The 26,659-nt window shown below is 44.9% G+C and overlaps 1 protein-coding gene across 2 annotated transcripts; it reads right to left on the reverse strand.

Annotated features, from left to right (window-relative positions):
• Nucleotides 1–430: 430 nt before the first annotated feature.
• Nucleotides 431–23,873, reverse strand: NARS1 (asparaginyl-tRNA synthetase 1). Of its 2 annotated transcripts, XM_040421055.1 has the most exons (16): nucleotides 23,761–23,815; nucleotides 22,034–22,054; nucleotides 20,466–20,548; nucleotides 17,628–17,693; nucleotides 17,126–17,218; nucleotides 15,731–15,820; nucleotides 14,282–14,360; nucleotides 11,961–12,031; nucleotides 11,244–11,330; nucleotides 8,960–9,181; nucleotides 7,335–7,534; nucleotides 6,050–6,185; nucleotides 5,619–5,732; nucleotides 5,109–5,240; nucleotides 2,544–2,675; nucleotides 431–794 (listed from the first exon to the last, which is right to left on the reverse strand). In XM_040421055.1, the coding sequence occupies exons 1-16, from the start codon at nucleotides 23,798–23,800 to the stop codon at nucleotides 663–665; spliced, it is 1,698 nt and encodes a 565-aa protein (XP_040276989.1). In that variant the 5' UTR covers nucleotides 23,801–23,815; the 3' UTR covers nucleotides 431–662. The 2 variants fall into 2 exon arrangements, with proteins under 2 accessions (XP_040276989.1, XP_040276990.1); XM_040421056.1 differs by lacking the exon at nucleotides 22,034–22,054 and having other exon boundaries at nucleotides 663–794; nucleotides 23,761–23,873.
• Between the last annotated feature and the right edge of the window lie 2,786 nt (nucleotides 23,874–26,659).

Consider the following 26,659-nt stretch of genomic DNA (forward strand, 5'->3'; position numbering starts at 1 on the left):
AGGCCGAATGCACACGGTCCGTGGTATCCAGGCCTGGCATTGTGCTGACCGCAGGAGCGCACGGCGTCATTGGTTGCTATGACGCTGTGCGCTTCATGCCGCCGCTGCACTACAGTAATACACTCGTATAGATCATACCAGTGTATTACTGTAGTGCAGCGGCTGCATGAAGCGCACAGCGTCATAGCAACCAATGACGCCGTGCGCTCCTGCTGTCAGGAGCCAGGCCGGGATACCACGGACCGCTCACGTCCATGTTCCACGGCCGTGTGCATTCGGCCTAAAGCTGCAGATTATATACTGTGATGTCACAAAATGACAAACTCGTTTCTGCTGCATCTGTACCTAGGCGCCGTGGTACAGTACAGAGAGCATGATGGTCCAAATACAGATTTAACCATTGTGTGTGTGACAAATAAGGACAGGTGTAGAATGTACATCTTTTTACTGGCCGATTTAGATAACCGGTCACCGGAAAGTTGCCGACAGGTGAAATATTAAACAGCATTGAACGATTGAACGATGAGATTCCAAACCAATAACAGGTTGATTCTGGAAATGTCCTGATAAAAGCAGCAGCAGGTAGATAGGTAGGTGATCTTTTCCACAACACAAGATGGGGAATCCCTCTACCAGGGAACAGTGGTCTCCGGAAGGGGGGGTTAAGGCGTACAACGCTGAACGAATCGTGGGTACAGGCAGACGTCCCGGATGTGGTGCCTGTTGAGGATCCAGGTGAGGAATCTCTCCAGACCCAACCCGTAGCCCCCGTGAGGACACGCGCCGTACTTCCGCTGGGAAGGAAGAGAAAAAAGAATTATTCCTGTTGTAACACTATACATTTATTACTCGGCAGCATGTGTACACAGGTTATATAATCTCTCAAATTAGTATTGAACACAGAAGCTCACAATCTACTCATCTGAGCACCGTATTAAAGGGGTTTTCCCATGTTATAAACTGATGGCATGTTACTAGGATAGACCATCACTTTATGATCTGTGGGGTCAACCTTCTATGACCTGGAAAATGAAGGGGACACAGGTGGCTGAATGGCGCTACCTACACCAGAATATTATGGAGATATGCTCTGCTAGGAGGAATGCTATAGAGTCCTATATGCCTACATATGCCTACATATGGTAAGGCCTCCGTACGGGTGCCGTATTATTACAGGGGAATCTGTCAGCAGTTTTGACCAACCAAAACTGCTGCAAGCACTAGGAAGTGATCTTGGGAGAGCAGTACAAACATACCTTTTGTGGAGATTTTATCAGCAGGAGTAGTGTGTATATGAAGTTTTTTTCTCCAGATTTCGTTCCTGGAGGTTGAGCATCACTGTGAAGTAGCTTCACAGCCACTCCTCTCTGCCCTGAGTGACAGCTGTAGCATTCAACCAGGAGACACTACAGCTGTCACTCAAAAGGGGAGGGGGCGGTGAAACAGATCAAAGCAGGGAGCACTTCGCAGTGAAGCTCCGCCTCCTGGGAACTTGCAGGAGAAGAATCTGAAGAATAAATGTTCATGTTCACACTACACCTAATCATAAAAGTTCTATTTCCACCACAAAAGTTATATTTCTGCTGCTTTGACTCCTTTTAATAAGTTTAAAGAGCTTGTAGGGGGGGGGGGGGGGGGGAGAGCACCCTGCACACAAAAGCTTACAATCTACAAGGGAAGGAGACCGTAGAGGCTGTTCACATGGTACTGCAGCAGCAGTGCTATTGTAGGCGGTATGTTTTCCTGAAGAGGTTTTCAGGTTGCTTTTGACAGTTTCGCGGGATAGAGGAGAGTCTGATGTGCCGGGGAAACAAATTCCAAAGGGGTGGGGGGGCAAGGGAGACATCTTGGAGATGACTGTTAGGATCAGGGAAGAGGAGAACAGAGAAGGTGGTCCTGTGAGGATCGAAGATTATGTGTGGGGATGTATCTGAAAAGCAGGTCAGAGATGCAAGGAGGGGACAGGTTGTGGCCGGCCTCTGACTGATGGATCGGAGAGGCGCAGGAGTGTTTGTGTGGAGATCACGGAGGAGGATGCTGTAGTAGGTTAGGCGGGAGATGATGAGGGTGCGCACTAGCTATTCATTGGCTTAGGGTTCAGAAACAAGCAGATAGAGGAAATATTTTTGAGTAGATGGCGGTAGGAGGAGGGGGTAAGGACAGGGCGGAATCAACGGTCATCCTGTATTTCAGCTCTGTACATCTGAGAGGTTGCATGGACCTCTAATGTGGTCATGCAGATAAGGTCTTAGGAAAATGAAAAACATTAGTTCTTGGAAGAAGATATAGAATAATTTAGGACACAATGAACCTTGTACAGTAGAAGACTGCATATAGAGCAATAGTCTTTTATACTCTGTTATTAGCAAGACCTGATAATACAGCTTAGGATTCCGACCAACAAATCCACCAGTAGTCGGAGTCGCCATTTATAATAACCTGTCTATACAGCATCAGACATGACCATAAACCAGCTCGGTCAGTGTCGGAGAAGGGGATATCAGCCTTGTTACCGATCGTTCATACAGTGCAGAGGATCTTACCTGATCTGTATACCAGTAGTAGGGGGTTGAGTCTATCCCTTCTTTCTTGTATCCCTCCAAAAGTTCCTCGCTATCCCAGATACGCATTGAGCCTCCCACAATCTCTCCGACATTAGGCATGAGCACGTCCACCTGTCAGATTGGGGACAAAATTAAAGCACTGATGGAAAATACATAAAAATAAAGGAAGGTGGACGTGAATATTTATGAAATTTACATCACCTCGAATGGCGACTGATGATGTATCTACAGCACTGATCAGACGAGATTCAGGTAAACCATTCTATAAATACCCGTCATGGGCCACAGCACTTTCCAGAATAAGCTAGAGACATCAGCAGAGCCTGTGTCTGTGCCTCTGTCTCCCTCCAGCAGCTCACTCCTCCCCTTCTCCCTCTACAGACATCTATGGACCTTATGTAACCTGAACACTCAGTCAGCTGAGACGGATTTTAGCTATGAAGTTAAGGGAACCTGTCACACTGAACATGATTTCTGAGCTGCAGGCGGCATGGTAAAGAGCAGGAGGAGCTGAGCAGGCTGACAAATTGTTTTATGGGAAAAGATTCAGTAAAACTTGTATTTATTCGTTTAAATTCTTGCTCATTCTGGGCTTTGAAGTCCAGGAGGTGGTCCCATCAGTGATTGACAGCTATCTCTGTACACACAGTCACAGAGGGCAGGCTGTCAATCACTGATCAGACCGCCTCCTCATGGAGAGAAGCATGTCAATCAGATAGGACCGCCTCCTCATAGAGGGAAGCATGTCAATCACTGATAGGACCGACCTCCTCATAGAGGGAAGCATGTCAATCACTGATAGGACCGACCTCCTCATAGAGGGAAGGATGTCTGTCACTAATAGGACCGACCTCCTCATAGAGGGAAGGATGTCAATCACTGATAGGACCGACCTCCTCATAGAGGGAAGCATGTCAATCACTGATAGGACCTCCTCCTCATAGAGGGAAGCATGTCAATCACTGATAGGACCTCCTCCTCATAGAGGGAAGCATGTCAATCACTGACAGGACCGACCTCCTCATAGAGGGAAGGATGTCAATCACTGATAGGACCGACCTCCTCATAGAGGGAAGGATGTCAATCACTGGTAGGACCGACCTCCTCATAGAGGGAAGGATGTCAATCACTGATAGGACCGACCTCCTCATAGAGGGAAGGATGTCAATCACTGATAGGACCTCCTCCTCATAGAGGGAAGCATGTCAATCACTGATAGGACCTCCTCCTCATAGAGGGAAGCATGTCAATCACTGACAGGACCGACCTCCTCATAGAGGGAAGGATGTCAATCACTGATAGGACCGACCTCCTCATAGAGGGAAGGATGTCAATCACTGATAGGACCGACCTCCTCATAGAGGGAAGGATGTCAATCACTGATAGGACCGACCTCCTCATAGAGGGAAGGATGTCAATCACTGATAGGACCTCCTCCTCATAGAGGGAAGCATGTCAATCACTGATCGGACCGACCTCCTCATAGAGGGAAGCATGTCAATCACTGATAGGACCTCCTCCTCATAGAGGGAAGCATGTCAATCACTGATAGGACCTCCTCCTCATAGAGGGAAGCATGTCAATCACTGATAGGACCTCCTCCTCATAGAGGGAAGCATGTCAATCACTGATAGGACCTCCTCCTGACTTCAAAGCCCAAAAAAAGCAGGAAATTAAATAAATAAAATACAAGTTTTACAGAATCTTTTCCCAGAATACTATATATCACTCTGCTCAGCTCCTCCTGCTCTATAACCTGCCTCCTGCAGATTGCACTGCATGTTCATGGTGAAAGGATCCCTTTAAGGTTAAGTGACCAGTTTAAGAAGCAGTGGAAGGAGAAAAAGTGACTCTGAAGTGAAGAATGACATTTCCTGTGATAATATATATTACAAAGTTTTTGGTTTGTACGACTGATTGATTACCTGGGGTCAGCTTAAAGTGGTATTCCGGTTGTTTGACGTTATCCCCTGTCCTGTGGTGATTAGATCAGCGGGGGCCCTACCCCCACTGATCACAAAAATGGATAGCCTGTATCCCTTGGAGCTCCCTGAAATGAATGGATTAGCTTGTCAGGCATGCACATTACCACTATTCATTTCTATGGTAGTTCCGGAGATAGCCAAGTACAGCGCTCACCTATCTCCGGAATTCCCATAGAAATGAATAGAGCAGCAGTGCGCATGCCCAACAAGCCGCTCCAATCATTTCAAGGGGCTCTATGGGGTACATGGTCCTCGTACTCGTGAGTGGTGGGGGGTCCCAGGAGTAGGACTCCCACCGATCTAGTCATTATCTCCCATCTCCCATAGGGGATAACTTCCACCAACAGGAATACACCTTTAATGCAGGGGAACTGTTCCATCAAAATGGGATAAAAAGTCAAGCGCCCCTTAAAGACAACAGCATTGAGACCTGACAAGGAGAGAGGCTGCTACCTGTGAGGAGACTGAGCCCAGCTTATAAGTATGTCATACCCATATAAATGAAAGATGCTGTTCTCTTCAGGAACCCCCTAGAGAGGAACAACAAGTCTATACTCACAGATTCGGTGAGACGCTTATCCTCGGCACAGCGCTGCATGTAGAAAGACTTGATCTCAGCTGGGAAGCGGCAAAGCAAGATTGGCTCATTGATGGCGTCTGTCATCAGCCTCTCTGGGGCTTCTGGGATATCCTGATGGCAAAAAAAAAAAAAAAACGGTATTATAAAAACTAGTACTTACCTAGAGACCAAATGTCCCTATGTAAGTACTAGTGAATGTTCAGAGATTGTTGGCCTCTGACTCCACCTGGTGGACAAAAGTGAAAACTGCAACTACCAACTATAACGTACTAACATACAATTACCGCACTAGAAAGTGCTTGACGGTGGTAGAGAAAAAGAAAAAAAAATTAGAAAAATACGGAAGGGCTGTAACATTACAAGTGCTGGGATATTAGAAATGTTACACTAAATTGCATTGATGCTTGTAACCACTCAGACCTAATCTCGTTTCAGCATAATGTCAGGCAATCAATCTTCCATCCATAGAACAATGGGATGACCTCGTACCTCCCCAAACTCATAATAGGTTCCATCATCCTTCTTCACATCATGTTCCTTCAACCAGTAGATGGCCTCAGAGTAGTCCATCCTCTTGAAGGGGCGTTTTGGTGGTTTGAACTCCTGCAGTGGGGGAAGCATGAATTACTTATATGGCAGCGCTGTACACAGATCGTACCCGCTCACATCAGTCCCCGTCCTCGGTGGAACTCACAATCTACTGCCCTTCTATGGTCCCCTTTGGACCAGCTCTTTGAGAAGACCACCCCTCTTCAGAGAGTCACCAAGCCCTTACATCGAGGACCACCCCTGCTACAGTCTATTTTGTAGATTTTTCTATGTACTAAACATGGAGTAGGTACAGAAGCCTGGCCACAGATGTGAACAGATCCGAATTCTACAGCTCTAACACCGAATAGAGAGAGGCATCCAGGACATACCGGGTGCAGCTCCTTCACCAGCTGTGCCATCGGAGATTTCAGCACTCTGTCCACCACATCACAAACCAAGTCTTCCAGGCGGTTCAGCATATCATCAAAGGATATGAAAGGACATTCAGCCTCTATGTGCGTATACCTGAAATACAGGAGTCCGGTCAATATCTCTATGCAGAAAAAAATTAAAATTAAAATTATGCTCCTGCATTATAATCATGGCTAATATGACATCTAGATTGTGAAAGGGGTTAAAGGTGTTGTGCATCTTTGGGGGAAGGGAGAAGATTTTGGTACCCCCTCTCCCATCCTGGGAAGACCTGCGAAGGGAATCATACTTACTTGTTCCCAGTCTTCGGCTGCTCCTCTGTGCTCCATGGATGTAAACTTCCTGTGTGATCTGCTCCCCTTGTGTCATGACAAACAGTCATGTGACGCACGGCGTACAGGTCACCGCCGCAGCCAGTGACTGGCTGCAGTGGTGTCAAACAGGAAGTTTACATTCATGGAGCCCAGCAAAGCAGCTAAAGCCAGCAAGCGAAGATGCCAGGAGCCAGTGTCAGGAAGCAGGTAAATAGACTTCCCTTCGCAGGTCTGCCCAGGAGGGGGAGAGGTTGTCTAAACCCCCCCCCCCCCAAAGATCCACAACCCCTTAAAAGGGGTTACAAGTTACCCTATCCACAGGAAGAGGGGCTAACTATTAGATAGGTGGGAGTCCTACCACCGGGACCCCCCCATAGATCATGAGAATGGGGACCCAACATCCCTCAGAGCACCCCTGAAGTGAACAGTGGCAGGTCAGGCATGCACATTGCCACTCTATTCATCTGTACAGAGATAGAGGAGTACAGCGCTCAGCTATTTCCAGAATTCCCATAAAGATTAATGGAATGACAATTCTACATGCCCGACCTTCCACTGTTCATTTCAGGGTGCTCTGAGGGACCTGGGACCCCCGTTCAGCAGTAGAATCCCACTCTTCTTCTATCTTGTGGATAGGGGATAACTTTTTCAACAACTGGAATACCCCTTTCATTTCTCTGGATAACACCTTTAAAGGGCCTGTCCCATTCGGACATGTATGGAATATCCACCAAATATGGCATAAATGTCCGATAGGAGTGGTTACGACCTCTCAAAAACTGGGTCCTATGGGAAACGTAGGGGACTTCCGAAAATAGCCGAGATGGCATGCTTGGCTATTTTCGGAAGTTGCACATCTAAACCTGAGTTAGACCGAGGCGTTATACACTAAATGCGTTCACATGTCCCAGCTACACATTGTCCTCACTCGGCTAAATGTCGCCGGGTCCTTGACTGTTCGGCTCGATAGGACTGAGCGATGCAGAACGTGTCTCCCAGCGCGGGAATACAGGTCTCCAGATAGAGCTGAGAGGACTGCGTTAAAAACGCCTCTTCTCCAAAGTAATCCAGCTTGAACAGGGTGGACCCTCCTTCTACCTGCGTCTGCACCAGGGTCGGGGGCGTCACCTGAGAAGCGGGAAAACAACATAAGGAAGTTAATATGAACATTCCTCTAGTCTGTTACATGTCCCCTCTGATTGTACAGTGCTCCTGAATATGTTGGCGCTATAGAAATAAATTCTTTTGGACGTGCATAGACTAAATAATTCTGAAAAATTCCTTTAACCCTAAAAGGAGTTGTCAGAGTAAATCCTATAAATTAACACAAGAGGCTGACAACCCCTTTAAGGATGCAACGTTTTCCTTAATTTCTTCAATGTTACTTCAAATGTCATATTTTTTTATTTATTTTTTTCCGTTGTGAAGCTAAATGAGGACTAGTCATATTTTTAAATGGCCAAATTTTTGGGTACATATAATGTTTTTGTTTTTTTAGGGGGGGGGGGTTTAGGGGTGGCGGGAGAACATGGTAACATTAGGCCTCTTTCACACAAAAGATATGGCTCGGCTCAGGGTACGTTCAGTAAAACTCGCACCATTTCGCAAGTAAGTTTAATCCGTTTTGTCTGCATTTGCGTTTAGCGTTTCAGTTTTTTTTCGCGCGCGTGCAATCAGTTTTTCATGCGCGTAAAAAAAAAACAACAAAAAAACAGAAGGTTTACAAACAGCATCTCCTAGCAACCATCAGTAAAAAATGAATTGCATCCGGATTACATCGGGGTACGATGCGTTTTTCACTGAAGCCTCATTCACTTCTGTGGGGGCCAGGCCTTCATAAAAAACACAGAATATAGAACATGCTGCAATTCCCACACAGCGCAGAACTGATGTGAAAAGAAAAAACGCTCATGTACACAAACCCATTGAAATGAATGGGTCAGGATTCAGTGAGATGCTGTGAGTTGACTTTACGCATCACAACCGCGTGGAAAACTCGCTCGTGTGAAAGCGGCCTTATTCTCCGGGTCAGCACAATTAGGCTACATTCAGGCGAACTGGAAGAATGGCCAAGTGAATAACAGCCGACACAGCCATTTTTAGAGCTAATCGAAGTCAATGGGGTTATTTACACGGCCATTTTTTTTATATATTTTTTTTTTTATATGGAGATTGAATAGCAGCCATCAATAATAGGACATGCCCTATTTTTGGCAGTTTTCATGGCCAGACGGACTCCATTGAAATCAATGGACCTGTTTTTATTGGCCACTTATACGGGAGTGCACCCATCTAACGTGGGACACTGATCATACTGGTGGCACTATGGCGGGAGGGAGGATTTGATGTCCAGAGGGCATTATGTATACCGAGGGCACTGCAGAGTTGGGACTTAACAAAAAAAAAGAACCCAAACGAATTTATCAGTTTTTTAATGCCCGTTAAAAACAGATGCAAAATGGCTGTTAGCAAAAATGGTTTAAAAATGACTAGTGTGTCCATTTTACGTGGAGTTTTCTTTCCTTACACATCTACAGTCAGGAACCCACTTACCTCATAGTAACCTCTGTCAAAGAAGTGGTTGCGGAAGCAGTTGACGACGCTGGAGCGAATCTTGAAGATCTTAGACATGTTCTCTCCTCTGATCATCATGTGACGGTTGTTCAGTTGGACGTCCACATCAGATTCTTCATTGATCAAGTTATCAGCTCCACCCGCCGGGGCCAAACCAATAAGTTCCCAGTAGTCACAGAACAGCTCGTGTCCCCCCGGGGCCTGCAAGGATCAGAGATCGACTAAGATTATTAAAGCAGATGAAAATGCAAATGTCACGGTCCCTCAGGTGACTGATGTCAGGAAATCAAGGAGATTGGCTGAGCGTGGAGGAATCTAACAGCCTCCTTGATTCCTCTTGATTCAGTGTTGCTAGGGTTAATGACCACTTCCCTTTTCTTAGCTGTTGCTCAGTGGTCATCACTTCTACCCTATATAGTCTGACCCCACCCATCTGACTATGCGGTAGATAGCTTAATTTGGGTTTGGCTGAGCTGCTGTGAGGTTGTCTCTGGTGTTCCTGCTCGTCCGTCTCTACAGAAGTTAAGTGTCGCGTTTGTTTGTGTTTGTTATATTCCCTGTTTGTATCTGGGCCTGAGACAGAGACTTCCATTCGTCCATCTGGGAAGGGATGGGTTGTCTCTGGTCCTAACCTTTTCCAGGGCCTAATAGGGATATAAAGGCCTAGGTATCCTGCATATGAATATAACTACCTTCAGGGTCTATTCATATTGATAGATAGTTAGGGCCCGGATTAGGGTTGTCTAGGAGGTGACCCGTTTCTTCCCTAGTTTCCAGGACCAGTTACTGTTCCCCTTCCCTCCTGTGTTCAGTGTGAAGTTTCCCCCCACACACTGATGGTGACAGTTAACCCCACGCGTAGAATTGCAGCAAATGATTCAGCTTGTGCTGTGTAAGGGGATCTTACGTCGGTCAACGCTGGGCTAATAGCAGCGACAATAGATGATGTTCAAGTCAATCTATGCTAGTTTAAAAGTACCTTTCACATAGGCTGAAGTGAACGGGGCTGAATGACTGATATTACAATCCATCATCCACTCTGCATATAGTCGGCAGCACATGCCCTGTTGATGTGCTGGCACCAAACGTCTTTTTTGGACACTGCCTTACAAGCATTTTGCTAATTTTTGGGAAGATCAGCGGCACATTTACGTACGGCAATCATTGGGAATGAGTGCTCGTAAGAATGTTTGTTCCTGATAATTCGCCAAATCCTCAGCTTCTGTAAGCCTCGGTTTGCCTTATTCACTGGCAAAGCTCACAGCGCATAAGTCAAACATATCGAAAAAATCCTTTAACCCGTTGATCTAGCAATGTCTGTATTTAAAGGTATTTGACGGGGCTGTGTCAACTGAGACATTGGTGGCATAGCGCTAGGATATAACACCAATGTCAGATAGGTACAGGTCCCAACTCAGCTACTTTCGGAAGTCCCAAACAAATGAATGGAGAGCGCACAGCGCAAGGGCAGATAGCCGAGCCAGTGTTTGGCTATTTTCATCAGTCCCATAGAAAAGAATGGAGGGCGACCTCGCATGTGTGGCTGCCCTCCACTTACTTTGGGGGGTTCCATTCTGGAGATAGGTGGGACCCAGATCTATTTGACATTGGAGGCATATCCTAGCGATATGTCAGCAATGTCTTAGATGAGACATCCCCTTTAATATACACGCATTCTGCAAAAATAATAATAATACTCTAACATTGGAGCTTATGGGTGAAAAAGGCCACTGTAAGGAGAAGTCGTGTCCTGAGAACGGGGGTCCGGTGTCTGCCCCATAAATAGGGAGTGACAACTGAGCATACGCACTTCACACAGCTATCTCCGGAAATCCTACAAAGAAAGGAAACAAGCGGCAGCGCACAAGGTCGACCGCTGCACCATTCATAAGAGAAGTCTGTTCTCGTGATGGGTGGAGGTCCCAGCAGTCAGATCTCCACTCACCAGATACTTGTTCCCTACACTATGGGATGAGGATACGTTTAATACTTAGCCTTGTGCAGGGTGACTTCTGAGGCAAATACGTAGCCTGCAAGAAAGTTGCATGCAGTACATGTCATGTCAGCAGGCAGGGACTCCCCTCTAGATTGCCTCGCTGCTAACTCAAAGGATCCACAAATTATTCTTATACTTTGCAACCCATTTAAAGGGGTCTCCCACCAGAGACATACTCAGTCAGACCCCCAACAATCAAACATCGATTACATATCTTATGTCATCAATGACGGCACTTTCACGCCTTCGTCAGATTAGAATCTTTACCTGTTTTCCTTCTGGCACCAGGTTCAGGGTCCCGTACACAGCCACCGTGCTTTCAGTGGAGAGGACCAGCCCATTGTAGCACTGGCACTGATAAAACAGAAGAGTGAAATACAATACAATAAACTGACTCATTGACTTCTATGATGAGTGTTGTGGGCATGCTCAGTGACCTGCGTGGAGGTCATTGTGCAGAGAGGGGGTGGAGGCGAGCTGTGGCCTTGAAAAAAAGCACCTGTGCACTCTAAACGGCTGTTAGGCACCTTGAAACTGTTTTGGAGCCAATAAAGAACACAATTTTATGGAACCAGTGAATGTTGTGACTTCTTTCATTGTTCTGGGTCTTTTTTTTTTTTTTTTTTTTTACATGGAGCCCCAGCGGTATCGCTGCACTACAAGCCTCAGCACATCATAACTCTGCCGTGGTTGTAGTTGGTGCCAGCAGTATTCTACTTTTGTATGAGCTGTGACATCAACTATTGCGAACGGTGTTATCTGTAATCCCACTTATGATGATAATGAGATGACTGCTAAAAAATGGTCTCCACAGAAGAGGAAGTGTCTGCTTACTGTGGGGCTCAGAGGAGAAGGGGAAACTGCAGGATATTTTATAACAACTGAATATGTTATCAACAATGATAAGAGTCCCGTGCAGTCAATTTGCCACCAGCAAAACATTCGCTATGAAGAGGGGATCGTCCAATCCATCAGAACACTCACCAGTTTTTCGCTGAGGACACATTGAAGGAATCCGGTCCCATCTCTTAGGACTATGAACATTAAGGTTTTTCCTGAAATGGACAACACATATGATCAGTACGGCACACGTGTGAACAAGCAAGCAGTCAGTGTTCAGTTCCCCTGCAGCGCCACCACTGGAGAAAGGAAGCATTACACAGTTCTCACTGAAATCAATGGCCTAGCAGTGTAATGCAGGATCTGCCAGATGTGGACCCCCAGACTCTCTAATACAGCACTGGAAATTTGATTTTCTAAAAAAAATATCACAGCCAGTGGACCAAAATGGTACTCACCCGGCAAACAAAAACTCAGACCCTTAACCCCTTAAGAACTACACCCCTCAAGGTATTTAAAACCGATTTTACAAACTTTGTTAACCCTTAAGGTGTTCCACAAGAATTAATGAAAAATGGAGATGAAATTTCAGAATTTCACTTTTTTGGCAGATTTTTCACTTTAATCCATTTTTTCCGCTAACAAAAGAAAGGGTTAACAGCCAAACAAAACTCAATATTTATTGCTCTGATTCTGTCGTTTACAGAAACACCCCATATGCGGTTGTAAACTGCTGTACGGGCACACGGCAGGGCGCAGAAGGAAAGGAATGCCATATGGTTTTGGAGGGCAGATTTCACTGGGATAATTTTAAGCTGCCATGTCACATTTAAAGCCCCCCTGATGCACCCCTAGAGTAGAAACTACAAAAAAGTGACCCCATTTTGGAAACTATGGGATAAGGTGGCAGTATTGTTGGTACTATTTTAGGGTACATATGATTTTTGTTTGCTCTATATTACACTTTTTGTGAGGCAAGGTAACCAAAAAATAGCTGTTTTGGCACCGTTTTATTTTTTTGTTATTTACAATGTTTATCTGACAGGTTAGATCATGTGGTATTTTTATAGAGCAGGTTGTTACGGACGCGACAATACCAAATATGACAATTTTTTTTCAGTATGAGATGACGGTATGATTGGTACTATTTTAGGGTGCATATGACTTTGATTGCTTGGTATTACACTTTTTGTGATGTAAGGTGACAAAAAAAAATGCCTTTTTTATAGAAACATAGACTGTGTCGGCAGATGAGAACCATTTGGCCCATCTAGTCTGCCCAATATATCTGAATCCTATTAATAGTCCCTGGCCCCATCTTATATGAAGGATAGCCTTATGCCTATCCCATGCATGCTTAAACCCCTTCACTGTATTTGCAGCTACCACTTCTGCAGGAAGGCTATTCCATGCATCCACTACTCTCTCAGTAAAGTAATACTGATACTGATATTGCTTTTAAACCTTTGCCCTGATTTCACTGATGCCGGCGCATACAGCAGGGGTACAGCTATCAGTGACTGCCGGACCCCTTCTCCTGCCTCCGGCCGCCTGATTGATCAGGTGACTTCCTCCTCTACACAGGAAGTGCGCGTGCATGGCGTTCGGTCCGCAGCCTGGTAGCGGGAGGCGGGGAGTCACCTGAGTTAGTTTAGCCGGTGCTACTTAAGGAGGAACATGGACGCCCCACAGGGCGCCATCCCCAGTACTTGTGGTGAGATTAGGCCAGGTGGGGACACTTCCTCCTTGAGGGTACAGACCACTGTCTCCCATATGCCCTTCTTTGAGATAGGAGTCTGGGATTTACAGGACAGATACCCATTACTCCATTTTACAGGATTTTTACAAGTGGCTCTCCGCATTTGAAAACAAGAGAGACCCTGTGATAGACCATTTATTTCTTCAATATTTTTGGTCCTCATTACTTTGTAAGTTTTTGTTTCTCCTTACTTTGAAATCCCCTGATGAGTCTTCTTCAAGACGAAACATGTCATGTTGGGACAGTAGCGAGGGATAGGTGGAGGGGTTAGGCCCCATCGAGGGACAGGTTCCAGACGGGGCGAGTGCTCCGTATATGACAGGCAAGGATTTATAGCCCCTATTCCCTATCCAGCTAGGGCTTATTCTCTGAGGGCGATTTTAGCTTGATTTGGTAAGAACGTTCTAATTTGCCAATCAAATGATCATATCCATGTAATTATAATATTTTTTGTTTCTTTGTTTTGTTTCTCACCCTTTATTTTTGAGCACATTTGACCACTAATGTACTTTTTTTTAGCTTAAGGCGAATAAAAGATACGTTTTAATTGAATAATACTCCAATTCCTCATGGGATGTCAAACTGATTTTCTAAAGCAGACAACCCATTTAATACAAGTCCTGTGGCCGAACATCAAGTCCAGAGAATCCTGGTCATCTCCAGCATAAAACATACAAGCGTCCAATAAGACATCAGTAATCCGTACCTTGCCTGCGCATCCTGTGGACCCAGCCAAACACTCGGACTCTCTGCCCGCGGTACGCTTCCAGCTCCCGGATTTTTGCCTATGAAAGCAAAATTATACAAGAAAAAATATAATACAAGTTAGGCTACATGCACACGAATGTTGTTTGCTATCGTGTCCGTTCCGTTTTTTTTTTTTGCGGCTAGGAAGTGGACCCATTCATTTCAATGGGTTTGCAAAATATGTGGACATCAGACCGTGTGCTGTCCGCATCAGTATGTCCATTCCGTAGCCCCGCAAAAAAAACATAGAAACATAGAATGTGTCGGCAGATCAGAACCATTTGGCCCATCTAGTCTGCCCAATATACTGAATACTATGGATAGCCCCGGGGCCTATCTTATATGAAGGATGGCCTTATGCCTATCCCATGCATGCTTAAACTCCTTCACTGTATTTGCAGCTACCACTTCTGCAGGAAGGCTATTCCATGCATCCACTACTCTCTCAGTAAAGTAATACTTCCTGATATTACTTTTAAACCTTTGCCCCTCTAATTTAAAACTATGTCCTCTTGTAGCAGTTTTTCTTCTTTTAAATATTCTCTCCTCTTTTACCGAGTTGATTCCCTTTATGTATTTAGCAGTTTCTATCATATCCCCTCTGTCTCGTCTTTCTTCCAAGCTATACATGTTAGGGTCCTTTAATCTTTCCTGGTAAGTTTTATCCTGCAATCCATGTACCAGTTTAGTAGCTCTTCTCAGGTCCTATTCTTGTCCGTTTTAGGCATAGTTACAATGGATCCGCCAAAAAAAAAAAAAAAAAAAAAAACACACACACTACGGATGTCATCAGTTTTTTTTTTTTGGAGATCCGCAATTTGCGGACTGCAAAACACATACGGTCGTGTGCATGTAGCCTTAATAGAAAGTTTCCATTGGCAAATAAGTGTTAGGAACATAAACATGACACCTCAGCAGCTGCAGAACCTCATAATGCACAGCTCAGCTGCTGCAGAACATCACAACATATCTCAACTGATTCCTCTTCTCTCTTTCCCTTAGGGCTCATTCAGACGGCCGTATGCTGTCCGCAAAAATACTGAATGCTATCCGTTTTTTTGCGGATCCGCAAAAAAAATGAAACATGTCCTATACTTGTCCGTGAAAATCAGGACATGGCCCCATTGAAGTCTATGGGTCCGCAAAAATACTGAATGCTATCCGTTTTTTTGCAGATCCGTTTTTTTGCGGATCCGCAAAAAAACGGATAGCATTCAGTATTTTTGCGGACAGCATACGGCCGTCTGAATGAGCCCTAACTCAAAGGCAGGTTCTGCAGCAGCTGTGGTGTCAATGATGAGAAATACTGTGGCATCCAGTAGAAGAGTACGGGCAGCACTGCAGTAACATTCTGTACTGACAGAAGAGGACAGAGGTTTTTATTCGAGCACACTGTCTGGACACTCACAGTGACAGGTTCGGGGAGGTTGGGGTCATTTTGGATGATTATTTTTTTGGCTTCTTCCAAATTCTTCTCACGTCTCAGGTTGTCTTCTGCCTGGAGAAAAAGGAATAAAATAATTGAGAACAGGGATAGCAAGAAAAAGTATTATAGCGCCTGCAATTGGACCGTAATTCTAAAAAAAAAAAAAACTTGACTGACGGCCCCTTTTCCTTGGATGACGGGGGCGTTAGTGGAGATACATCAATGATCTGCACCGGTGCAATCGGCCCATATAGAATCCCATTTCACCTGCCCTTGGATTGGTAAGGCTCTGTTCACACCTCACTATTAATTCCCAATCTACACATGCACCAACACAGCTCCCAATGCTGGTACTGGTTTATACCTTTTACCATATAGCAGGGGTCAGCAACCTACAGCTGTTCTCAAACTACAACTCCCAGCACGCACAATTACTCCGCTCTTTTCAGACCTCCCACCGAAGTGAACAGAGCATACTGGGAATTGTAGTTTCTTAACAGTTAAGCCAACATATTCACTTACTAGGGGCGGGGGGGGAGGGGTCCGACCAATCAGATTGTCACAGAGAATGGATGGAGCAACAGTGGACGTGAGAGACATGACGCTCCATTCCTTTGGGGGGCTCAGGACCCCGTTCTAGTGATCAGTGGGGGCTCCATCAGATCCATCCTGTGAAGAGGGGATAAGCAGATATCTGGGACCCCCATGTACCCTGAGGAAGCGCTGGTTTAGCACTACACCCCCTTTATAAATGTTCTCGGCGGAGCAGTGCCCCCCAGCGATCTGCCTGCCCTGAGAACTGAAGTCAGTGGGGCCGGTGCAGGGAAAGGCAGGGATGCAGGGCCGCACCATTGCTGTGATCTTTATATTCTCAGGATTATTTGGGGGCTCATAGGTCAGACCCCTGAATATAAACTGATGGAAGAGTCCTAGATAAAGATGTCATTACTTTATAAAGTGGGAATGCCTCTTTAATAAATAAAAATATATATATTTTTTTGTTACAGATATCTTGGACAACCCCTATCCATCTGAATGGTCCTAAGATATGTGACCACTGGGGGTCCTGTCGTTCAGACATCCTTTGGACAGAAATGTCCCTTTGGCGGCTACTACAGGTGAAATGTAGTATTACATGGTGGTCCATCAAATGAATGGTCATCGATGTAATACATGTATGGACTCAGAAGGGGGTACTAAGAGGGTCCCTTTTTCTATGATGCCCATGTCGTCTTATAATGCATATGGAGAGGTGTGGTCTTGGTGAGACAATCCCTTTAAATATCTCCCTACGTTTCCTCTCCTTATCTTGGACTATTCTCATTCCATGACTGATTAGTAATTCCGATTCACGTCCGGAGGGGCGACGCTCCTCACCTCTCTCTTTTCCTTGGCCTCATTCTTCACTTGTTCCCGGTTCCAGAGCTTCTTCACGTTCTTCAGCTGCGTCTTGGAGATCACATCCCATCTCTGCAGGAGGACATGAAAGAGGAGAAGGTTCAGAGCAGAAGGTAATGATTATCTTCAGCCATGAATATTCAGGAATAATACACTGATGAAGACTGAGGATGGCACCAGCGCACAGAAATGCTCTCACAGTAGCCACGGACCCCTCGGGCGGTGGGTGCAAGAACTTTCCACCAAATCCATACAGTGCTGCAAGACACACATTGGTCAACATGCCAGACTTTCCAGTTGGCTCCAGCCTTGTTCCCATTCCATGACGGTATACTACCAAAATACTCTGTGCTGCTAGGGACCCCGCTGCCCAGACACAAGTCCCGCTATTTGTCTCTGTTATCCCTGACCATGAAACGCAGCGCCACCTGCCATACTATAGGCTCAGTCCATGGAAATGAAAGAAAAATCAGCGTCCTACCTCATTCTCCTTCTGCGAGTCCACGTAGAAGACTGGGAACGGCTCTTTCCCCACCGTCAGCATAGCCTGAAATACGAAAAGACAGTCAGCGGGACCCAAGGATCTGACGACACGGGTTCTGTTACCATGGAGACACAGAGTTCTGCACGGGAACTGGAGATACAATCGTTTTCACTGAGACGATTTGCACAACGGATTCAGATTTTTATTCTAGCTGCACTGTCCACAACAAGACGAAAAAAGGGGGGCAAAAGTAGTGATACCCTTTAAAATTCAGAATTTAAAATTCTCATTCTATGATATTTAAACCCTTAAAAGAGTTGTCCAGGATTTGACAAGTGACGGCCTATGAGTGTCTGATCGCTGGGGGTCCGACAAGCTGCACCCCCGATGATCAGCTGTTCTGCTATAGCTCCGATACCAGGACTCCACAGCGTCCTCCATTGTGCAATGGACAGAGCTGGTTACTGCAGTATTCACGTCAACAGGAGCAGCGCTGCAGTAACCAGCTCCGTCCACTACACAACGGATGGCGCTGTGGAGTTCCGGCACCAGAGCTACGGCAGAACAGCGGATCGCTAGGGGACCAGGGTGTCAGACACCTGCCGATCAGATATTAGTGATCTATCATCACTTGTAATAAAATCGTGGAACACCCCTTTAAGAACGCAGTTATTTTGTTTTCTAATCTCGTTTCAAAAGCCAGAACCTTTTATTTTAAGCCTTTTTGTTTGGCAGAACATTTTGAGGCGATGGCATGAAAAAAACGTAACCATTATGTTTCAGTAGTGTTCACCGCATGGTATAAATCACATAACTTCCTCCTGCGAGTCAGTAGAATTATAAAAATACCAAATTTATCAAGTTCTTTATGTTTTTTCCCTACTTTTGCACAATAAAATTCTTCTGAACATAACGGGGGAGACTTATCAAAACTGGTGTAAAGCAGAACTGGCTTAGATGCCCACAGCAACCAATCAGATTCCACTTTTTATTTTCAAAAGGAGCTGTGAAAAATGAAAGGTGGAATCTGATTGGTTGCTAGGGGCATCTAAGCCAGTTTTCTCTTTCACCAGTTATAATAAATCGGTTTTTATGTCACCACATTCCCTTTTATTTTTCCGCCAGCGGGGCTGTGTGGGGGCTTCCTTTTCACTGGTGTCATTTTGGGGTACAAACAAAGGAATTTCAAACACTTTTAATTGCATTTTCGGGAGGTGGAATGAAACACAGCAATGTAAAGTGTTCACCGTATGGTATTAATAAAGAAGGCGTTACGCTGCACAAGTAGTTACGAGTGAGGCAACGACAATTATGTATAGATTTTGTAAAAAAAAACGCTTTTTTTTTTTAAACCACTTACCTACCGCTGCACGACTTTATACGTCGCGGCGGTGGGCTCTTATCTGTAACCCGACGTATAAAAGCGTGGGGTTACATCGCAATCTGATCGCTGTGACCGCGCTGTCAGACAGCTGCGGTCACAGGGAGGTGTGCCTTGGCCAGTGGGAGCGGTCAGGCAGTAATAGACGCTTGTAGCATCCAGCTACAAGCGTCTATTACATTGTAAAATCTAAAAGCCGGCAGGGAGCGCTTTTTGTTAGGTAAGATCGCCACCTGGTGGCTTTAAAATGAAATGTCAGCCTGCAGGCTGGGAATTAACCTCTTCCTTCCTTGACCATGGCAGAAAGGAGTTAATACACTTTAAAAAATTAATAAAAAATAAAAATAAAAAAAGTCACTTTGAAGGGGCTTGTTGCGTTTTGGCTCAGACATTAATCAGTTATTTGTAGTTAGATAGACTGAAAACCTGGCCTGGTAAGGAAGGGGGATAAACACTTCAGTAATGAGGTTAAATTAAAAAAAATTGTTTTGTTTTTTTTCATTTTTAAAATGTGAGCCCCTTTCCCTGTACAGCCTTGAGAGTCTCTAGTAGCAGGATCTGTATTTTTACTGATTCCCGTCAGGCAGCTCAGCTGACGGCTCCATATGTCTGACATTATAAACACTCGCTATTGCACATTTCTTATCTTACTTATAAGAATGTGGCTTAGGCTACTTTCACACTAGCGGCACAGACCCCCGGCAGGCTGTTCCATCGGGTGAACAGCCTGTCAGATCCGTCCTGCCGCTAGTGAACGTGTGCCCCCGGACTGCCGCGCCGTCCCCATTGACTATAATGGGGGCGGAGTTCCGGTGGAAGCACGGCAGCGCGCGACGGAACAGCCTGCCGGAGGTCTGTGCCGCTAGTGTGAAAGTAGCCTTAAATAAGTGTTTTTGAGCTATTGGTAATTTAGAGATAAGGTTTCTTAGATGACCGAAAGTAGGATTCTCACAGCTCGGCAGAAGTTAACCCTTTATGACAAAACTGCTGAATATTTTTTTTAATAAAGACCAACTGAAAAAATTATTTTCAGCCAAAAATGAGTAAAATGCAATCACAATAAATAATAATGTCCCTGAAGGTGTACATAGCCTTTAAGTCCTAGCACCAGACTTCAAGCTGGAATTCTCTGATTGCCTACATAATACACTGCACTGCTTCTGTATTACAGTGCATTATGTCAGCTCAAGTAAAACTGACAGGACATTTATTCGGCAATCATATAGCACAGGTAAGGGGAGCGAGAGGGGGAATTGACTACGACATCTAAGGGGTTAAACAGACGAGGTCAGGGTTATCTCTGATCCTGTAACACAGACGTCACCAGCAAGTAACGGTGGGAGCTTAGAAGAATACGGTGCTGTGTGGTACCTACCTTCCTACTATGACATACCATTCCAGCACATAGCGGAAAGGGTTAATGGGACACTACAACAGTGTCATGTGAACATTACCGTAAGGACTGTCTTAAATGGTTTCTCCTTGGTTCCGTCTCCAGTGGCATCATCTCCTTCTTTGTCAGAAATGTACATCTCTTCTGTAGGAGAAAATCAAAATCTATATCATTACTGAGAGGGATAAGAGAGGACAGGAAATGTCTGTACTGACTGTGCTGGGCTCCAAAAGACCATGGACACCCGAGTGGTCACCTGTGGAGGTGGGGCTCGATGTCAAGCAGCCATCCTACTAAAATGGGTTGTCCCATTACTAATACTTATCCCCATAGAGGTGCAGCTCTGGAGTATAATACAGGATGTAACTCAGGATCAATACAGGATAAGTAATGTATGTACACAGTGACTCCACCAGCAGAATAGTGAGTGCAGCTCTGGAGTATAATACAGGATGTAACTCAGGATCAGTACAGGATAAGTAATGTATGTACACAGTGACTCCACCAGCAGAATAGTGAGTGCAGCTCTGGAGTATAATACAGGATGTAACTCAGGATCAGTACAGGATTAGTAATGTAATGTATGGACACAGTGACTCCACCAGCAGAATAGTGAGTGCAGCTCTGGAGTATAATACAGGATATAACTCAGGATCAGTACAGGATAAGTAATGTATGTACACAGTGACTCCACCGGCAGAATAGTGAGTGCAGCTCTGGAGTATAATACAGGATGTAACTCAGGATCAGTAATGTATGTACACAGTGACTCCACCAGCAGAATAGTGAGTGCAGCTCTGGAGTATAATACAGGATATAACTCAGGATCAGTACAGGATAAGTAATGTATGTACACAGTGACTCCACCGGCAGAATAGTGAGTGCAGCTCTGGAGTATAATACAGGATGTAACTCAGGATCAGTAATGTATGTACACAGTGACTCCACCAGCAGAATAGTGAGTGCAGCTCTGGAGTATAATATAGGATATAATTTAGGATCAGTACAGGATAAGTAATGTATGTACACAGTGACTCCACCAGCAGAATAGTGAGTGCAGCTCTGGAGTATAATATAGGATGTAACTCAGGATCAGTACAGGATAATATTTCCAAGTGATCCACTGGACCCAGGAGGTCAAGAAGTACGGTTTCAATAGTCTGAGACTATAATTCCTGTTTCTGGCCGTCTTTTTATTTTTAAAATATAACTTATTTCTATTTTAATAAACAATATAGCCACAAAAACATATAAATTTAAAACAGCATATGGAGGGCAAAGTGCTGTTAGGGGACTATAGGTTTAGCAACCACTGCTCATCTATAGGTGGGCTGAGATTGTTATTTATCTCTTTCAATAGAGTGCAAAGTGCGTGTCTGTAATGTCAGTCGACATCAGACACCTTGCAACTGACACTCTTGCGGATTGTTACCCTACCTACAGTGCTATATTTGTCCGTGTCTGATATCAAGTAAAAATTCTAACTGCCATCTAAACCAGCCGGCCGATTCCATAGATATACATATTCCAAGTCCCCGCCCCCAACCCCACCACCTTAGGAGACACATCGCAACCCCCCCCCCCCATACACACTTCTTAATCTGCCGCATCTTTGCACAGATCTCTCACCTATGACCACCCCTCTGACATCTGAAATAACAAAAAAATAAGAAAAAAAAAGATAAGAAAAAAAAGAAGCTGCTTAAATATTGTCTATCAGAGTCCACCGTATCAAAAAAACGAGTTTCCCCATTAAATATTATTTGCCGTTTAGCTGGATAAACAAATGAATATCTGATGTCCTTTTCCTGTAGGCGCATCTTTATTAAATAACTTTACTTATTTTATTTTTGGGGGAAAGATAATAAAAAACTGCAATTTTTACATTATTTTGTGCTTTTTTTTACGGCGTTCACCGAGTGGTAAAAATAACAATTTTATTATGTGGGTCCGTACAACGATGATAATATCACATTTCTATATATTTTCACTAGTTCTCCTCTCCTCCTGCAGCCTGTCAGCTGCACATATCTCTGGTTTGGTACCAACTAGAGGTAGGAGATTGTAATGTTTGAAAGCTGACATCCCAAGCTTTCCAACAATACCTGAATCACAGCAATATCTCCAGTACAGGGGAAGCTATCACTGATAGAAACCGGGATGCAGTGAACACAGCTGAAAGTGAAAGTAAAAGCAGGTTTTACCCGCGATTATTCCCGACTCCAGTTCTAACAGCGATTTCTCCTCTGTTGCTTGCACTTCAGCGGTCATTCTGGTCTTGTTGTAAAGCTGGCTTTCCAGGCTTTCAAACAAGACCAGTCCTACGCTGCGATTCAGGAGATAGCAGTTCCCACAGCCGGACCTGAGCTCGGTGGTTAAAGCTGTATTTCGGTTATATCAAGTTATTCCCTATCCACAAAATAAGGGACAACTATTAGATTGGTGGGGCCCCCACCGATCACAAGAATGGAGCCCAAACAGTTAGGTGGTTAAAGGGCCAGTAACCAAAGATTCTTGAATTGTCACTAAGGCCCGCAAGTGACTGGCTGCAGTGATTACATGGCATGAAGTGACCATCATCCTGTCAGGATCCAAACAGCAAAGTACACTGACTCCAGAAGTGCACAAGATAGTAACCGGTGGGGGTCCCACCTAATGGGGGTTTTCCGATTCTCACTCCACAAGCTGAGCTAGGTGTACTGTCCCTTTAAAAACATGGGCTGTCCCTGAAGCTCATGGACGGACAGCTCACAGCGAGGGAAGGGTGATGGCCGCTGAACAAGCACATGGCCCGGCAGATACAGCTGCAGTGTCAGGACAGGCTGGGGTCTCCATGCCTCATTGTTTTCAAACTCTATGCTAGCTGTCAGTGAATGAGAACATTCCCCCCTTACATCCAGATGCTAGGTTCCACCTAATACTTCTCACAGCTGTGGGTTTGCTTCAATCGCATCCAACCTAGGCAATCCATTGTGAACGCTACGGTCCAAATGAACGCTCCCATTCGCTGACAGCAAGCAGAGATAATGAAATCACATGGAAATGAATCACAAAGCACATTACAAAGATAAAGGGCACATGGATGGTAGGGGATATGCGTCGTCAGGAGGCACGGCTCACGCAATGGTAGGTGTCATGATGGGACTGCCCCTTTAAGAGCCAACTTGATGACAGACTCCCTTTAACGGAGGTAAGGATTTAACCCTGATAGGTGGAATATTTACCGGTCACCTATCTGTGGCCAGCTGGACCTGCACCTGGCCTTGAAAGGGTTAAAGACCCCCTTCCCCTCTAGAATACAATGGCAGCCATCAGTGAATATGTCAGGGCAGCCCTGGCCCCTCCACGGTGCTCACCTATCCGGAGCTGTGCTGTGCCTCCAGTGATCTCCTCCATGTTTCACACACTGTCAGCCGGTTGCATCAGATCGGCTTCCACTTGCTGAGCGCGCATGCGCGGCAGTAGACGCGCCCTACTGAAGACACTCCCCTGACTCGGTCTAGCCGCTCTAGCGCGCTCCGAACTCTTTTGCACTGGCGACATCCTGTAAGACGCCGGATGTGAATAACAGTCGCCTTCACTGGGCCTCGTCCGCCATTTTGTTGGATGTTCATACCAAAATTTTCAGTGTTTATGGCATAGCTGGTTTCTTGTACTTATTATTCTATAGTATTCATTATTAGAAATCTAAATATTACAAATTCCTATATTCCAACAATTTGAAATAAAACCTGCAACTCACCTAAGTAATGTCCCAAATTCAAAGCAATATATATTCATATGTGCGTCAGATGTAGCATAATTTTTTTAAAAAGAGAATTTAAGATTTTTCTAGTAAACCTCTGACTAAAAGTACAGTCAGAAAGTTACAACAGTAATATGCCCAGTTGTAATAAGCCCAAATATGTACCCCCTCACAGTAATATGTCCAGATATGTGCCCCCTCACAGTAATAAGCCCAAATATGTGCCCCCTCACAATAGCGATGCCCAGATATGTGCCCCATCACAGTAATATACCCAGTTATGTACCCCACACAGTAATATGCCCATATATGTACCCCCCTCACAGAATTATGCCCAGACAGTGTCGGACTGAGGTACCTAGGGCCCACCAGTAAAATTTATTTTGGGGGCCCACCGTACGGATACATTAAAATATAATAAATAATTTAACAAGTTTTTTTATATGAACATAGGCTGGTTGAGATGCTGTACATTAAATATATGTATGTAGTGCAGTAAATCTACTTGTGCAGGGGGTGGGAGACTAGGGGCCTACCGGGGGATTCCCCTGTAGGCCAGTCCGAGCCTGTGCCCAGATATGTGCCCCCTCACAGTAATATACCCAGGTTTGTACCCCCACAGTAATATGCCCAGATATGTACCCCCCTCACAGTAATAAGCCCAAATATGTGCCGCCTCACAATAGCGATGCCCAGATATGTGCCCCCTCACAGTAATATGCCCAGATAGTTTTTTTTTGGAGGTGTGGTCCTAAAATTTGGATCAGCTGAAAAACAGCCTGTCTCAGTTTAATCGTTATTTTCAATTAATTGAATGCTCCAAATTTTTTTTGTCTCACTCCCATTTCTTCTTGTTGCATGTTGAAGCTCTACTTGGAACCTTGTTAAGATCCAATAATGTAAAATATGATTTTTTGCCATTTTTCAAGTGGTCTTAAACTTTTGATCAGGACTGTATGTGCACCCTCTGTCACCGCCAGTTCTGTGAGAAGGTCTGTCAGACGTTCTTCTCTACCTCTTGTATGATGTTCTTTGTTTTGGTTTCACTTTCTCATCTCCTTTCCTTCTGCCAGGTGTCACTTATTTAGACTAATCGTCTTCCTTTATATTCCCTCCCATACTGCCTCCCTTTGCGGTTTATACTACTTCCTGGATGAAGTGTTCACTGCTGGAGGCTGCTTCTGCTGTTTGCTCAGATAAGTCCTTTACTTTATTGTGTTTCCTTGCTGGCTTGATTCTAGGTGACCCTGACTCCGTCCGTATTAAGTGCAGGGAGACGGTGGTCGTGTCCCCTCACTATTATAGGGTTTTCAGGTGTCACACAGACTTAGGTACGTGGGCATGCAATCGTATGCCATCGAGACCCTTGCATGTGCATAGCAGTCAGGGAGAGCTCTTAGGGTTTTATAGGGCTCACCTATATGCTCATTAGTTTGGGATCAAGCCAGTCGCTCGTTTATTCATAAGTTCCAGCTATCTGCAAACTTCACCCGTGACACCCTCACAGTAATATACCCAGTTATGTACCCCCACAAGTAATATGCCCAGATATGTGCCCCCTCACAGTAATATACCCAGGTTTGTACCCCCACAGTAATATGCCCAGATATGTACCCCCTCACAGTAATAAGCCCAAATATGTGCCCCCTCACAATAGCGATGCCCAGATATGTGCCCCCTCACAGTAATATGCCCAGATATGTGCCCCCTCACAGTATTATGCCCAGATATGTGCACCCTCACAGTAATATACCCAGTTATGTACCCCCCACAGTAATATGTCCAGATATGTGCCACCTCACAGAATTATGCCCAGATATGTGCCCCCTCGCAGTAATATACCCAGTTATGTACCCCCACAAGTAATATGCCCAGATATGTGCCCCCTCACAGTAATATGCCCAGATATGTGCACCCTCACAGTAATATACCCAGTTATGCACCCCCCACAGTAATATGCCCAGATATGTACCCCCCTCACAGTAATATGACTAGATATGTGCCACCTCACAGAATTATGCCCAGATATGTGCCCCCTCACAGTAACATGCCCAGGTATGTGCCCCCTCACAGTAACATGCCCAGATATGTGCCCCCTCACAGTAATATGCCCAGATATGTGCCCCCTCACAGTAGTATACCTAGTTATGTACCCCCCACAAATAATATGCCCAGATATGTACCTCCCTCACAGTAATATGACCAGATATGTGCCACCTCACAGAATTATGCCCAGATATGTGCCCCCTCACAGTAAAATGCCCAGTGTGTGGGATTGCACCTTCATTTTGTATACTGGATTCCATTTAATAAGCTGGTTTATTTGAGGTCAGAATGGAGAATTGCTGAAACATGAGACAAACAAAATGTATGTTACTTATTAGTTCTCAGAACTACTGTATGTGTATCTGATGTTCTGGGAGTACAACTGGTTCTAGATACTTCTCAAGGATGAATAACTCAAGGATAAGATAAAGCTTTTTGTAATTAAATGTGCTTAATTTACAAAT

This window comes from Bufo bufo, chromosome 2 (genome assembly GCF_905171765.1).
Source record: "Bufo bufo chromosome 2, aBufBuf1.1, whole genome shotgun sequence".
In the NCBI taxonomy this organism is placed as follows: domain Eukaryota; kingdom Metazoa; phylum Chordata; class Amphibia; order Anura; family Bufonidae; genus Bufo; species Bufo bufo.